Below are 16,959 nucleotides of genomic sequence, written 5' to 3' on the forward strand. Positions count from 1 at the left end.
TATTCTTTTTTTAAAGATTTTATCTATTTATTTTTAGAAATAGGGGATGGGAGGGAGGAGGAGAGGGAGGGTAAGAGAAACATTGATGGGTTGCATCTCAAATGTGCCCTGACCAGGAACCGAGCCTACAACCCAGGCATGTGCCCTGACTGGGAATCGAACCGGTGACCTTTTGCCTCGTGGACAATGCCCACCCAAGTGAGCCACATCTGTTAGGGCTCGAAGACTGGTTTTGACAGCTCTTTTATGTTTGAAAATCCTGAGCAAATATGAGATAATAAGTGTGACTATTGTCAACTTTTAATGACCACATAATAAGAGAAAGTTTTAAGTTGTGTCAAGGAAACCTCAGAAACCCCCAGGAACAGAGCCAGCAATTCCTTGACTTTTGTGATGGCTCTGCACCCAAATCCACATGTGGCGTATACAGTGAATCCTCACAGGCCATCGTCACTAGGTTCTGTGGCTTTAAGTGGCACTATGGTTAAGTTTACCATAGGCAACTGATATAAACAAGAGTTGAGTTCCTATGGCATCTCATCATTGTTACCACAAAACAACATTATTCGAGGACCTTCTGTGTATGTGTGTGTGTGTATAACAAAATTAAATCATTTCTTCTGTTGTGGAAGTATTTATAAGATCTCCAGAAGATAACTTCAAATACTGCATAAACCGTGTAAAGCCAGTTTCAGAGAATCTCTGACCTCTGAATAATCGTGGCCTTATCCTGTAGTTCTGTTAGCGTTCATTTCCCACTTGCTATGGTCTGGTTTTGCAAAGAAAAAAACAGTTTCCTTTACACACAGAGATTAAGAACAAGTTTATCTGTAGTTCTGTTATTCAGCTAACTGGGAACCCAGCCACAGTTGCTTCTAAAACCAACCCTAAGTCATCTTGATCTGATGGTTCAGTACTTGGAAATCTCTGGGGCTCCTGGTTCCTGGGTAAAGTTCAACCACTTATCTGACTTGTGGTTTGGAGAAGAGTCGAGATCTCCCTTTCAGGTTGGGAGATGGTTGGGTTTAGAGCTTATGGCCTCTGTCATTGCGAGTCACCTGCTTCCTCCCACGTAACGTTGGTTGATTTCTACGGTACTTCTTTTCCCCACCCTGAACCTCCAAGTGAATCAGGTTATTACTAATTGCCAGTGTTGCAATAATTTGAGGTACGTGGAGACGCTGAGATGTTGAAAGACCAGGATCGGGGATGATCGCGTTCAAAGGCACCCCTAAACTCGCTCACGTTCCCAGGTGGGTTTGGTGGGTTTGGTGGGTTTGGTTGGTTGGGGCGAGGAGAATCTACAGCAAAGCCTGAGGAGAGACAAGCGCCCGGTAAATCATGGGTCGTCACACTTCTGAGCTAAAAGGCACGTCCAAGCCAGTGTTCTTGGTTTATAGAATCAGCCACTGAATCCAGGAGGAAGTTAACGGCCTGCCCGGAGCCTGAGCCAGAACGCATATTCCTGGGTCTGGTCTCATCTTCTTTTAGACTCCTTCAACCCAAACACATCTGCTGAGCTCGCACCAGGCTTGTGGGGATGGAACTCTGGGTTTTAGGCCAAGGCGTGAGAAGCAGGCCCAAGCAGGGGCTGTGGGCTCCGAGTTGTAGGGAACTGCTCTGGGCAGGGCCTGGGCACGCTGCCAGGCCCGCCTTCAGGAGCCATGGCCCTGGAACCTGCCACCTTTCCCCCCTGTGTCGTGCCATTTCTCTGCTGGGTGTAGCTCCTGGAAGGCCAGAGTGGTATAGGCTGTGGGGCTCCGGTACCTGTATACATGCATGATAGGATCCTTCTTTCTGAGCATCTGTAGTTTAAAAGAGAGAGTCCAGGCCTGGGGGTGGGGTTGAAATAAGTGAACTAGCAAGTAAGTTGGACATGGAGGAGTCAGCCAACAGGAAGAGGTGTGAAACAGGGAGTGCCTGGGAGAGATTGATAAAAACTTCATATCCTCGTCAGCCTGCTTGAGTAACGTGAGACCGTGATCCAGCGACTTACCCTGTTCAGTAGGGTTAGAGCTCCTGCGATCTCTGCCCACTGTAGCAAAACCAGCCTGGACCTGACTGCGGGTGCCGGTGAGTGAAGAGACAGGAGGGGGCATGTTTCACTCGTGGGGCCTCCAGCGGGAGCTTTCTGATCCCTGCGTGGTGGCTGGTCAGAGAAGCCCCTCAGGAGGAGGGGGTCTCAAAGCAAGAGACCTAGCGGTGTTTTGTAGGCCACACCTCATCACACTTTACTGTGGAGGTTTGCTGTTACGCTTGTTTACAGCTGAGCAGCGTCAGTGTAACGCTGGTGTGAAATAAAACACCAGAGAAGGCTCACCCAGGGTGTCAACACGGATTGTGTCTTGTGTGTCCGACTTCACCTCAGGGGAGCATTTGTCTCCTCCAGGTTTTCTTTGCACTGGTGTGGACAGGCATGCCTTCCTTCTCTTTCTGTAAACTGCTCCGGTAACAAATGAGGCACGTAGAGAAGACTCTGGTTTCGTAGCCTGCTCTGTATGAGCATGGCCTGCCCGGAGCCTGCTCCGGGCTTCTGCCTGCTTCTGCCTGCTTGCCCAGCCCACCTTGTCCACTGCCCTCTCTGCTCTGTCTCCCCAGTGGCACTGGTCTGCCATGTCCTCAAACACAGTAAATTTTGTTCAGTCTCAGGGTCTTTGCACAGACTGTTCCCTCTGCCCAGGAAACCCTTCCCTTTCTTCCACATTCCTCTGGGTCTTAACCCAAATGCCAATCCTTCAGGAAAACTTTGGCTCGGTGATCCCGTGTGCCCCAACGCAAGACCAGATCGGCTTCTCCTGTTGTGTTTTCACGTTCTCTGTACGTCTCTTTTATAGCGTTTACTGCGATTTGTCATTCTCTGTCAGATTATTTGACTCCTGCAGTGCCTTATTACACTGTCAGCTCCCAAAGGCAGGAATCAGATCTCTGTTGTGACTAGACCCTAGTGTCTTACACAGCTCTTGATTGGTCGTCATAATACCTGGCACTTTCTGTATATGAGGCACTGTTCCAAGGGCTTTATGTATATTAACTCATTTAAATCTCCCAGCAACCCTTTGAAGCATTATTATCCCCATTTCACGGCTGAGAAAACCAAGGTGATGGCCAGGGTGATCTATCTCCAGAGTCTGCCCTCCTAACGACCGCATTATATTGCCCAGATACTCCATTAAAGCTTAACAAACATATGTTAACTGTTCAGCAGCATCCGAGAATGAGGGCTACTACATAAGTGCATTTCAGGTAATGACACACAATCCCAGAATGTGAAGTGTAGTACCATTTGGTAAAAAAATCTTTTCGGCAGTTATATTCTTCTCCCTTCTTCCTTTTTAAAGTTCTTCTTCCTTCTTAAACACCACAAACCAAGCATAGTTTAACCTTTTCTTAATTGTTCCAGATAGCCAGCACCAGGTGTTCTATGACTGCTGTCCACCCAGGAAGGCAGGAGGTGAGGAGCCGGTGAGGCTCGGGTCCGAGTGGATAGTCAGGCTTTTGAGTGTGTTTACTTTCCGATGCTATCTTCGGCCCCTACCTGTTTCTTCAATAAAATGATCTTCCCTGATACTTACATAATTCTTCTCTTTGGAAATCTCAATATTTATTTTGCTTTCTTAGCAGTTAAAGAGATGTTGCTGTTTTCCAAAGAAAAAAACAGATTGGGAAGTTTAGCCACCTTGCCCCACAATTCAGATGCCCATGGAAGCCACTTTTCAGACCTGGAGAAATCGGCAGTAAGACTGGATGACCACCAGCGCAGGCAGAAGCCTACCAGGATGGTGACCGGAGGAGTGATCCCTGGGAAGTGGAGCCTGTTGGCTGCAGAGCGTGCGTCCTCTGAAAGCACGTCCCCTTGCCTACCTCTGCTCTGGAGAGCCTTTCCTCCCTTCTCAGGAGGGAGTTCCGTTCTCCTGGGTGTCTGAAAGGGCTTCTTCCTTGAATCCAAAGGCTCGCTATCTCCTTGTTGGGAATTCCTTCCTGCTTCTGTCTCCTGCCTCCCCCTGGACAAGCTGGAGGAAGCAGAGGAGCTCAGTCTCAGCCAGTCTTCTTGCTTCGCTCTTGCTCTCAGCTCGCAGTTGTCACGCTGGAGGTTTGGTCGGGTCGGCACGGTCTTCCCAGAAGTTTCCTATGCTTTCCTGTCTCTGCCTGAACCTGTGAGAACTGCACAGAGATGTTTGCACCGGCCTCTCAGGGGAGCCAAGAAAACAGGAACTGGTGCCGAAGTAGTGGCAGTCCAGTGGCATAAGATTTTTTTCCACTTGAAAAAGTCAGTATTCTGATCCGAGTTTCCTTCCTTGTTTGTGAGCATCTGTCCTGCTGGGTGAAGCAGTCATGACATCATAAGTAAGGCTCATCCATGTATGTTTGGTCATAAAGTGGTCCTTGCTGTTCAAAGGAATCATCCTGTGCCAATCAGTGATGTGTGTTTCCTTGGCGTTGGCATCGAAAGAATGACTTTCTTCATCAAAGGAATTGGCAGAGGGTACCATATCATCATCATCATCATCATCATCATCATCATCATCATCAAACAGCAGTTTTTTTTTAAAGCGTTAGAACTGGGCTGAATATATATATATTGCAGGAGTTTTTTTTTTTTTTATGGTGGCTAAGGCTGTGATCTTTGACTTTCTATGGTGTTATTCCCACCCACTTAGATCTACAGTGTGATCCCAGGAATTTTTACCCAGAATATTTTTTTAAAGGCCCCACCCTGTATAATTTTCAATGCCTTTTGGTATATTGGGTGTCTGTGTAGCATCTACAGTTTACATTTTGACCTCATCTGAAAGATTCTCCCCTCCCCTGTCTCAGGGCAGAGTCTGTTCTCCATGCGCACCAGCAGGATTTGGAGGGGAGCTCCAGGCATGAAGTAATTTAAGCTTATGGTTCTCAGGAAACCATGATTTAAAGTATCAAAATTACAGTGTGGTGGAGTGGGCAAAGGACCAGACAGAAAGGCGGAGACCTTGGCTCCAGTCCTTTTTCTACAGTTAACTGTCTGTGGCATCTTGGGGAAGTCATTTCACCCCTCTGGGCCTTGATGACTTCTCCTGTGAAGTGAGGGGTTGACGACTTCTCCTGTGAAGCAAGGTGATCTCTGCAGCCCTTTTCATCTCTAAAATTACATATCCCAGAAGTTGTAAACAGCCCTGCTGTTTGATCTGTAGTGTATGGAGCCATATGGACTTAATGATCATCCAGCTAATTGGCGACGGGAAGGCAATATGGTGGACTGGGCCCATGGGCAAGTAGATAATCCTCAAATGGACTTCAAACAATGGGGATTCTGGCTAAGGGAAGTCCGTCTGGCTAGGTGTCTCAACGAGAGACATACTGCAGAATTCGCCTTCTCTTATGAAGCTTGGCAACATCTGGCAAGTGTAGATGGCAATTATGTCATAAATACAGTTGTTTATAGATAGTTTCTATTTAACTAGTACATTTATCCACTTTTTACTTGACCCCTTCTATTGCTCTCCCCACAAAAGAAATCCTTAACTTAGGGTAAAGAACAAAATTGGCAGTTTCTGATTAGTTGCTATTATTAGAACTGAAAAATTTGGTACCTGATCGAGGTTTTTTTTTCTTAGGATTTTTGTATGAAGACTTCTTAATACTGGGTTTAACTGCAGATGGATATGTGTGCTCAAATGGATCAAATCTGTCTTCTTATAAGGCTGGTAGTCCCCTTAGGAATTTTTGGTCTAAGTCAGACCTGTATTAGTTTAGTTTGTTGACGGTGCTGCTGTCCCATTAAGATAAAGGAGCCTAATAGTTTTCCCAGTTTTTACAAGATCTGAATTTCTGCTGTTGCCTGGTAGTGAAGACAGTGTAATTGTGGTGATACTCGCACCCTAAGTCTCAACCACTGAACGATTGTGAAAGCTTGAGTTCTGTGAGATGCTTAGGGACTTGGTACCACCCTAAGCACAGGTCTTGTTTCCTTGACCACAGGGCACCTTTCGTGCCCAAACGTATTTCCCCTCCCATGGTGTCAATTTAAGTCGATGGCAGAGGGACCGTGAAGACAAACAGAACAGCCAGCTACTTGGACTTAGACACAGCCTGGGGCCCCCAAACCAGCGGGGGCAATATATTCACCTGTCGTGGAGTTAGCATACCTTTGTGTGCTCAGGGATAAAGTGGACTTACGAGGAGCCTTTTATCAGACCCATTGAAGGAGTAGCCTAAACCAAAGAATTGTAACTGTCTTAGGTGGTGGTTAATTACACCACATACAAGAATTGCCACAAATACTAGTTTAATTCTCTCAGTTGCTTCCTTTGGAAACCACACAGAGCTCTTCAGTTGGGCCTGGCCCTTCACTGCATCCCGTCCAGACACCTGACCCCTATCCAGAGCAAACATCATGGTTACCTTTATTGACTTAATGTCCTGAAAACATAACAGCCCATAGGCTGGTTAGAAGGAACTAGTATTTGGTTGATAGATCATTGCTGGCTTACACTTAAGTAAATGAAGTAGAACAGAATTTGGAATAGTTCTGGGGTAGACCGAAATTGTTAAAACATAGGCACAATTGAACAAAAGTCTCTTAATATCACTAATGTTTAATTCTTTTTTTCAGCTTCCTTTTCTCAGGCTTTTAAAATTATTTGTATTTTTAAACGTTTTTTAAAAATTGAGCTGTGAGACAGAAAAACATTGACTCCCATCATTCTGCCTGTGCACGCACCCACTGGTCACCTCTTTCATGTGCCCACAAGAGTCGAACCTGCAACCCTGGCACATTGGGACGATGCTCCAGCCAACTGAGCCACCGGCCAGGGCAGCTTTATAATTTTTCTAATCATTTAGTTTCTCAATTACAGTTGACATACAACATTATATTAGCTCCAGGTGTGCATCCCGGTGATTAGACATTATATAACTTACTAAGTGATCATCTTGATAGGTCTTGTACCATCTGACACCAGACATAGTTAGTGGAATATTGTTGCCTATATTCCCTATGCTGTACTTTACGTCCCCATAGCTATTCTATAGCAACCAATTTGTACTTTTTAATCTCTTCACCTCTCTCGCCCATCTCCCCAAACACCCCCACTCCACTGCCTCGCTGGCCCATCTGGCAACTGTCAAAATATTCTCTGTATCTATGAGTCAGTCTTTGTTCTGCTTGTTTGTTTATTTTGTTTTTTAGATTCAATTGTTAATAGATATATATTTATTGCCATTTTATTCATATTTTTTATCTTATTCTTAAAGAAGACCCTTTAAAATTTCAAGTAATACTGGCTTGCTGGTGATAAACTCCTTTAGCTTCTTCTTGTCTGGGAAGCTCTTTAATCTTTATCCCAGTGCTATAGACAGGACACTAGACAGAAGGAGTTTTCTGTGTCACTGTGTATGTACAGATGGCTGTAGAGACATCTTCATAACTGGAGGAGGGGACTTTACTATTGAATCGGGTGTGTAAATGAGTTCAGGATTGGGGAGCAGGGTTTGATTAGAATAAAAATATTTTTTGTATCTGTCTAATCAGGCCTCTGCGTAAGAAACCATCAAAAGTAGGCCTTTGGGAGCTATTTGTTTAGCCCACTCTTCTGATCAGTATGAGGCTTGTACTCATGTGGGCTCTATTTTCCAACAAGAGATTGTTACGTAATGGGTATGTGCTGGCACTAAGATGCCAGATTACTGATTTCCGATCACTGAAGTCAGCACTGGGCACGGATTTTAGTCTTAGCTGCTTTGGTGACTTCTAGATGGCTTTTGGGCCATTGCTGGGCACAGTCTTCTGCCATGTGATCAGATGGCATTAGAATGACAGTACTCTGCTGGGTACTTTTGTAAAGCAGCCAGATTCGCAAATAGCCAGGCTTTGTTGGAGTTTATAATCTGAAGTAGATACTATTGCTGCAAATAGAAGAAGTGTAGACACACATTTCCTTTCTCTGAACATCATTTAATGCCTGCCAAGGACTCTATTACAAATGCTATTTTGAGGTAGTGCCTGCTGAATTGACATACTACTGCACAAGTAGGCGTGTGTGTGTGTGTGTGTGTGTGTGTGAGTGAGTGTGAGCAGCCCTAGAGCCCAGTATGGCACACCAGAAAATGTTTTATTTCCATGACTTAAAGTCAGCTCATCCGTCCTGTGGCTTTCACTAATTAGAGCCAGTCGAACAATGCCCTTCTCACTTCCGAGCATTACTGCGAAGTTAATAATTATAAGCTCTGCTTCCTTAGCACACTCTAATCCGTTCGAAATCCATTATTGCGCATTTGGTGACATGCAGCTTTAATTCCTCTTAAGATTTCTTGTGTTCTAAGCAGTAAAAACATAATTTCTTGGAAATTGTTCTTATGTAATCCTTCCCTCACTTGCCTACCTGTTTTAGGTCTTACCTGGAGCACCATACCGTGTAGTATGTATTAACCAAAATGAACCTGGAGTCCCTTTACCTCTGTGGCCAGCTGTCCGGTGGGTTTGGGCCCCTGCGAGGAGCCGCTGCGCCGGCAGGAGGCACGCTGGGTGTTGGTGGCAGGTTGTGGGTTCCAGGAATTTAGGTGCGCACTGCGTTGTGCAATGACAGACACTCTGTGGAAACGTGCCAGTATCCTTGATGGAGTTCTGCTTTAGTTTGGAGAAATGTTTTCTTAACCTTAAACAAATAAAACTAAAGTTAGGATTGTGCAATATAACAATAATCCAATGAACACAGAGGAAATATTATTTAAAAAAAAAACAAGCCCTGGAAATTGGTGCAGTATCCCTAAAATGAAAAAACAAACAACACTTTATCAGCCAGATTATTGTATCCTAATGTTATTTTAGAGACTGTGGTCTGTTGGAATGGAGATAGGACAGGGAGAAGAGTCACAGAAAAGATTTTTATTTTAACTACTTTTACTGTTTCTACTTATTCTGCTAAACTAGCCCTGCAGTGCTGCCATACAAATGTAACTTTCAGGGCCGTCTGGTTGGGTTTGACCTGATCGATCTGCACGCCACCTGAGAAGTGTGCGGCGTCCCGTTCCCCGGGGTGGCTCCTCTGTGTGTGTGCGTGCCTGTGTCAGGGGAGCGTGCACCAGTTTTGTAAAGAGAACTGATACTGCAGCACTCACCAGGTACAGATCCCTCTGGAAAGCTGGGTAGGAGACACACGTGTGCATGGCCCCACTTCTTCCCACTGACTTCCAGATGAAAGTTCTGTGCTCTTTTCTTTTTTTTTAAATCTTCAGCTGCGGATATTTTTTTTCATTGCTTTTAGAGACAGGGGAAGAGAAAGAGGAAGGGAGAAAGAGAAACATCAATAAGAGAGAAAAACATCAATTGGTTGCCTACCTTATACACCTGGACTGGGGGCATCACATGCACCCAGACCGGGGATCAAACCTGCAACCTAGGCACAGGCCCTGATTGGGAGTTGAACCCACAACCTTTCAGTTATAGTATGACACTCCAACCAAGCCACACCCACCAGGGCTGTGCTATTTTTATTAACTTTACTTCTGACCCTTGTTATTAGGTGTTCAATTATCCTGTGAACTGTTTGTTGAAATATGAGTCTGAAAATTAAGACTTAGCATTTCTTTGGAAAATGCAGCATGTCTGAGAACTCTGATGAGGAGCGCTGGCCTTCTGTGTGTCCTGGATCTTAGAGGAGCTGGCTGGCGGTGTGCCTCCCCGCTGCTCTTCCTCGAGGGGCAGAAGGTGCTCAGAAAAGAGCAGTCAGCTTCAGTCACCTGCGACAGTGAAACCAAGCCCTGGGGCTTTGCTGCCGGTTTCCTCCTGTCACTGGTGAGCCACCTGCTGGGCTGGCCCGCCCCCAGTGCTGGCTAGAAGTGGGTGGGTTTTTGTTTCATTTGTTTTGGTGCTGCTTAAACACACCCTGTTCCTTGTGTCCATCATTCTCTTTACTGAAGACTTTCTAAACAAAGCCATTTCGGAATTGGTTTTAGAAAAGATTTTTTTCTTACCTAAAATATAAGGGTTTGAGTTAGCTAATGCAAGAGCAACTAACAATTAGCTGAGTTTAGGGTGTTAGAGAATGAAACTGTCGGCAGCCCACCTTTTAATCATCTGTGTAAACCAGTTGGGCGTTGTTTCCAGGTCTTCGCAGCGAAGGCAAAGTGAGTGGTGCATTTTATGAACTGGTGTAGTGGCTGGTCTTGGTGAAACCCTGCTTTACAATCAGAACATGAAACACAGGGGTGCAGCCCGGAGCGGCATTTGTTTTCACGGGAGGGAGACTCTCGCTGAAGTCCTGGCCGAGCAGGCCTGCAGGAAGGACTGCTTTGCCACTCCGTCAGCCCACGGGCAATAAGCTGGTTTGACCGGCAGCCACCTCCCCGGCATCATCTGCTCTTGAATGGCCGACTTCATGGTCCTCAGGCTGGGCGTTTCCAGAATTATCTCGGGGTCACTTTGTGTGAGATGACAAATGTCAGACTTCCACGAAAACCAATTAGCTAATGGGTGTCTAGTTTCAGGCTAGAACAGATTACCCGCCACTGCCATTCTCACCCTCTACAGTATTAACTGTGACTGCTTCTTGGAAGTCACCATCGAAGCCAGGAATATTTACCCACTAGTCCGAAAAATGAATCAGATTCCAGGTAGTCAGTTTGCAGTACATCTGCAGATGCAGCATTTTCTTTCCATTTTCAGGCTCCCTGGAAACTAGTGTGCATAAACTGTGGGTCCTATTGCCATTCCGTCTGTTGCAGAGAAAAGGGAGCGCTGACGACGGAGGCGGCTGAGTGAAGGGAATGTGCAAGTTCATCGCCGTGAAGCATGTTTTTCGATGTTTAGGTGCACGTAGCTCCCAGCCGAGAGCTGTGCTCAGTACTGCAAAAGGCATATCGAAACTTAATTCGTGTTAGTTTTAGCAACTGTCTTTGAAGGCAGGCATTTGCATGCTTTAAAAAATGCCAGGGGTAAAGAGCCAGAAATTTTGCAATATTAATTTGCCTCCTGAGAGAATGAAACTGTTCACTGTGGCTCCCTGGCCATTCTAAGTTGAAATGGCTGAGAGCCTTCAAAGAAGGGAAAAATCTGTCGGTTGTGATAGGGTTTCTGACGTCATTGCGGACGTTGTGATTTACTGTCAAGTGCTCTCAGCTGCTGAATCCAGTGTCTAGCCCAACGTGGTATTTTTGAGATATTTAAAAAACTGTGTTAGGTGATTAGTGTTTTATTTCAGTTCGCCAACCAACCATAGACAATTGCTCTTCCTGTGGTTTCCAGGCTGCTCAGAGAGGCAGCTGGCTTTCATTTCCACACCAGAGGTGAAGCAACACTGATACATTTTACTAACTATCAGCTCTTTTTAATGTTAATACTGTGCTAGATGTACTCAGCATTTAGTTTATTATCATTGTACTGTAGGCTTTAATGACAACAGCAGAACTCTTCCACTCTGGGAAGCACACTGTCTTACCAGGAGACCTCTGTGTTTCTAAACTTTGGTTCCTTGTTGGGTGGGTACTAATGATCCCCGGTGGTCGAGGTGCCTACCATCCTGAGACTGGAAAGCGCTTCCCCTGGGACTTGGGAGCTCACTGAAGCTCCTTTAAATGCCAGCTTCTCTCCCGCCTGTTAACTTGTCCATCCCCTTTCTATCTTATGAAAAACTCATTGCAGATTATATGATCCTATCATAGAAAGTTTAGAAAATAGAGAAGAAAGCTAGTGCTATCATCTTACAATATTTTTTCATCTTTTTTCCTATATGTATACATTTACATTTGCACTGTGTGTGTGTGTGTGTGTGTGTGGACTGCACAGTCTGTGAGTGACAGAAACCTCGTTCCAACAAACCTGAGCAAAGAGGGGAATTGATTGTGAAGACTGGGTATCTCTGAGCCCAAGGACAGGACCTTGGCAACGCATGAGGACCAGTGGAAGCCGGGCCACGATCTCCCAATCTCTCAGCTGTGTTTCTTCTCAGGCTTCTTTCTCTGTTTGTGCCTTTGTCTCTCTCTGTTGCCCAGTTGTTTGCCACATGGAGGAAAACATATTCACAGAAATCTCCCAAGTTCAATTTCTTACCACTTCATCCATCCAGAGAGTTTATCCCAATTCTTGTGTGATCCCGAGACTTACTGTACAAAATGGCAGTTGCTGGGGTAGCGATTCGATAGGTGGAGTGGGGCTCGGCGGGGATTTCTATCTCTCGGCCCCCAGGTATGCCATGCGTCCTGACCTCCCTTTTCATTTATTCCGTCCCCAAACTGCCGCTTCCTCATATAATCCCACCATGCCCCATCAAGCTGCAAACTCATCCCCATCTCAAGGGGAGACCGCCCTAAGTCTAGGTCAGCCGCAACCTCCCTGGTCTTGTCATAGGGCCAGTGTTCTCCAGGCCAGATGCTGCAGGCAGCGCTCACACCTCTGGTTCAGGTGTGAGCAGGTCCAGGTGAGGCTTGTCACCATTTATACCCTGTGGCCTGAAACAATTTTAACTACCCCTGACGGTTGGTATACACAATCTCTGGGCTCCCTGGCAGGGCAGGCACCTGCGCTGAGGCCTCTGTTTCCCCAGCCGGTCTAAAACTGATTTCCTAGGTCCAAAGGCAGAATTAAAAGCAGATTCTTCCTCCTCAGGGTTAAGGCTTTACCCAGAGAATACACTCAGCAGGCAGCGACAAAGCTTGCTATTGTCTCTCCCACTCCAGGCGAGTGGGCCCTGGCTCTGGACAAAGGAAAGGGGGGATCTTCTCCGCCTGCAGGCCAGGCACACGAGGAGATGGGATGAGCCAGGTTCTGGCAGCCGAGTGGCCCCCTCTGCCAGTTGGTTTCTGCTGTAGAAAAGGAACATAGGGACCTGACTGTTTGTCCTGCCACCTCAGACTGCCCTGGAGAGAGGCCCCGGGCTTTCCCTTTTAAGGGATTCACTGGGCATCATCCTGGCCCTTACCAACAAGGACCAGGTATTTTGGAGTCAGACTCCCATGCACAAGTAACCCCTCAATCATTTAGACGGAGTGCCAAAAGCCAGCCGTATTTTTACAATAGTATTTCTGCCAAAGTTCAGACTGTCACCCTATTAGCAAGTTGGCCAGTTTTTAATTCAACACACAGGAGCTGGTTAACTTACGGGACAGTGTAGTGACAAAGGAAGAGACGATCTCATTACAAAGTGGCGCTGCTGAGTGGATGCACACCTCAAAAGCGTGTTCCTGGGAAACCTTACAGCCATCACCTGCTCATGTGTGCAGTGCACATACGTGCACTTGTGCTCGCACATGCGTGCGCACACATGGCTGCTCCCACGGACTCTGTGTGGAGGGGGGCACAGTTAGTGCCTGCAAAGCTGGACAGGCAGACCAAAAGTTAAAAAATTTGTCCAGTATGATTATAACTAGTGTACATTAAATTTTGGATTCTGTATTTTTAATGTGATAGCATGTGTAAGCATTTTTCTATATTGTTGTAGATTTTTCCACATGCTGTTTTAATGATTACATAATTTTCATTGAGTGTATGTGTTATAATTTATTTCAGCCATTTAGATATTATTGGAAATTCGGGTCTTTCTAGTTGTGTTTTTTTTTTTAATAAATGGGATGTAATGAGTGTCATTGTACACAAAACTTTTTCAATATCTGGAATAATTTCTTTAGGATATAGAAGTGGAATTACAGAACCAAAAATATGAGCATTTTTGTTTTTTCCAGAAAGACTACACTAACTTAAGTTTTCATTGCCACCAGCAATGGATAAGCAAGTGAATTATACTACCTTTGGCTATTTTCTTACAGAATTTTTGAAAAATATATTGAACACAAAAATACATTTTGATTTAAATTGTATTTTGAGTATAAATGAGGAGTAATTGGATATTATTTATGCATTTTCTTTTATAACATTTCTCTTGAAATCTTGGTGTTTTATTTATATATAAACTCATTATAGAATGAGAACTGTTTTTCCTATTTTGCTTTAAACTTTTCCTCTAATCTTTGCCCTTTAAAATTTCGTAAGTGTGCATGGGTGTGTGCGGGTGTGTTGGCATTCGTCCTTATCATGGAGCCTTGCAAGATGGCCCGACTTCAGAAAGTGAAATACAACGCAGAGCAGGAAGTCAGTTAGCCGGGCGTACTTTCCACCTCTGTTTCCATGGATTATTTCAAAATCCCTGTCCTTGTCCCATTGGGTCGTAAGCCTGTCTGTCTGCAGGGAGGATTGCCACTTAGAAAAGGCGACCTGGGTTCTAGTCTGACTCAGTGGTTTTCTAAACAGGTGCCCTTAAGGGGAACTTTGGCTGTCCAGGCTCAGTTTCTTCATCTCTAAGGTGGTGGATTTTAGGAACTTTCCGGTGGGGAGGGGGCGAGTCTGTGGTGGTATGTGCCCAAGGCAGAGAATCACATTGACCATGAGGGTTCTTCCCCCGTCTCATTGCAGAGTTTCGGAAGCCCCAGCACAGTGACGCTTCCCGAGACCTTGTTGTTCGTGTCGACCCTGGACGGGAGTTTGCACGCTGTCAGCAAGAGGACAGGCTCGATCAAGTGGACTTTAAAAGAAGGTAACTTGCATTTGGTTCTGGGTGTCCCGGACGTTTGCTCAGCTGCTTCCAAGGAAACATATTCCAGAAAAAGAGAAAAGCAGTTTTATGTTATTTAATAAAATAAAAAGGGATAATGGAATCAAGGAGAGGACAGGGCTCAAAGGTGTGTTTGCAGTTTGAATTGTGATTATCTGCTAAGTGCATGAGTTGAAGAGGCGCTCCTTTTTTTAAATTGAATTTATTGGGGTGACATTGGTTAATAAAATTATATAGGTTTCAGGTGCACAGTTCTATCACACATCATCTGCGTGTTGCATTATGTGTTCACCACCCCAAGTCAAGTCTCCTTCCATCACCATTTACCAGATTTTGTGTTTAAATGGCTCTAGGCTTTTCTATTAATAGTTCTGGCTTGGTCTTTACAAAAGACATGCTGCATTAAATTTTTTGTTAAGCTCTAACAATTACAATCTTGTAATCATAATTATAAGAAGCTATCTTCTCTAACCTCAAATGACTCATTTGTTTTTATAGAGGCTGCATAATTGAGGGCTGTAAGATTTGACATTCATCCAAGTTAGCCACTTCACTGGTTCTTCACATGGGAGGAGGTAAAAGGCGGATCTTGTTTCTCATTTAGTAATCCCCCACACTCCCATTCTACGGTCTGGTCTTCCTGAGGATAGCTGAGTGAGTCCTACAGCTGGGAAGTTGTATTCAATTTCCAGAGGACTTTTCCCAGGTAAAGCCAATCAAATCCCAGGATTTGGGGGCGGTCTGTGTCGTCTCTGTTTTTCTGTCCAGTGATGATTCTCATTTGGCCCCAGATGAGGGTCTGACCAGCATGTTCTCTTCCGTCACTAATCTGTGACTCATTATTTTCAAGAGCACAGCAAGTGTTTTTCCTTCCTTAATAAAATGTTCCAAAATAGCATTTTAGATGGGAAAATACGGGCCTATGTCAGATGCCCACACGTCATCCTGTCAGTTCAGCAACAAGCCCAGTTAGCATCCGTGGGTGATGGCGGCTGGGGTCCTGGAGACGGCCCGCCGCTCCGGTCTGGGCCCTGCTGGGAGCAGCAGGAACTTGAAGTCACAGAAAGAACCAGCTTGCTGGAGTCAGTGGCCACAAGAAGAGGGTAGAGCTGGGTTTTGTCATTGCATTACAGAATGTTATCTGTACTCTCTCTCCTTCATGCTTAAGCCTTTTAATGCTTTTTTATTTTTATTATTTTTTAAGATTTTATTTACTTATTTTTAGAGAGGGGAGGGAGGGAGAGAGAGACACACACACACACATAAACATCAATGTGCGGTTGCTGGGGGTCATGGCCTGCAACCCAGGCATGTACCCTGGCTGGGAATCGAACCTGCAACACTTTGGTTCGCAGCCCGTGCTCTATCCACTGAGCTACGCCAGCGAGGGCTTTAATGCTTTTTTAAAACAAAAACAGAGTTGTTTAAATCTTGTGATTTCTGATTTTGTCCAAAGACAGAAATCGACAAGGTACAAAAGGATCGAGATAAGTGTCTTTACTGTTGTGTGAGGGCTGGTCCCTCAGTTTCGGCATTTCCAGACAGGGCATTTTTGCCCCAGGCCGCTCCATTCTTCTGCTCTGCTCGCTGCCCCCCGCCCCGTCTGTATCATTTTGAATTAACTGTCTTCAAGTCCTAGTTTCTAGAAGTAGCCTCAGCTGTATCCGACGAAACTGTGTCCTGCCTTGTTTGTTACTTGGCCAAATGTAAGAATCAATGGAACATAAGAAGAAATGTTCTGTCCAGTAGTTTAGAGCTTAAAGCATTTGCCTCTTTTTCACTTAGCGCATGTTTGTAGAAGCTAGTCTGCAAAAGATACTTTGTGGCCCCAAAGAAGAAAAAGATAGTCCTTGCCCTCAAGGAGTGCACAGTCTGAAGGGAGAAATGATAAGTATACAGAACATGTTGTCACCGTGTCAAAGAGGTCCCAGGAACCGCTGGGGTGGGGGCAGGAAAGGCTTTATGAAGATGGGGTGTCAGAGCTGAGCCCTGGTGGGGGGACTGGATTTCAGTCGGGAGGAGGCCTGGCAAGGAGCAAAGCAGGCAGTGGGTCTAGGCAGGGCAGGGAGGAGTTAAAAGACACTTAAGGAAGAATTAGAGAAATGCCATTAAATTCTAATCATTTCAAGTAATATTCAATACATTCTAAATCTCATTGATTTTCTGAGAATAAACTGGCTTATTTTAGTGAAATGCAGCCCTGGCTACCAATGACCTCAGTATATATGTATCTGTGCAAAGATTGCGGGTGGAAATGTGTGGAGCCCCCAGGCTTTCAGTCAGTTTTAATCTTGGAATTTTAACTAGAGATTTCAAATTTGATATTTGTAAACCATTAATACCAAATAGATTATAAAAGTATCCAGATACTGTTCTAGGCCCTGAGGATACAAGGGAAGGAAACAGACAAGTCCTTTCCTTCATAGAACTTTTATTCCAA

General features: G+C 45.1%; 1 protein-coding gene across 1 annotated transcript in view; it reads left to right on the forward strand.

Moving 5' to 3' along the window:
- ERN1 (endoplasmic reticulum to nucleus signaling 1) overlaps positions 1–16,959 on the forward strand; it is a 76,234-nt gene that overhangs the window by 11,345 nt on the left and 47,930 nt on the right. Inside the window, exon 2 of the mRNA XM_045836331.1 lies at positions 14,381–14,501. Coding sequence (XP_045692287.1) covers positions 14,381–14,501 — 121 coding nt within the window. The remainder of the gene's footprint in view (positions 1–14,380; positions 14,502–16,959) is intronic.

Source organism: Phyllostomus hastatus, unplaced genomic scaffold, assembly GCF_019186645.2.
Source record: "Phyllostomus hastatus isolate PE091 unplaced genomic scaffold, TTU_PhHast_1.1 phas_contig_210, whole genome shotgun sequence".
NCBI classification, from domain to species: domain Eukaryota; kingdom Metazoa; phylum Chordata; class Mammalia; order Chiroptera; family Phyllostomidae; genus Phyllostomus; species Phyllostomus hastatus.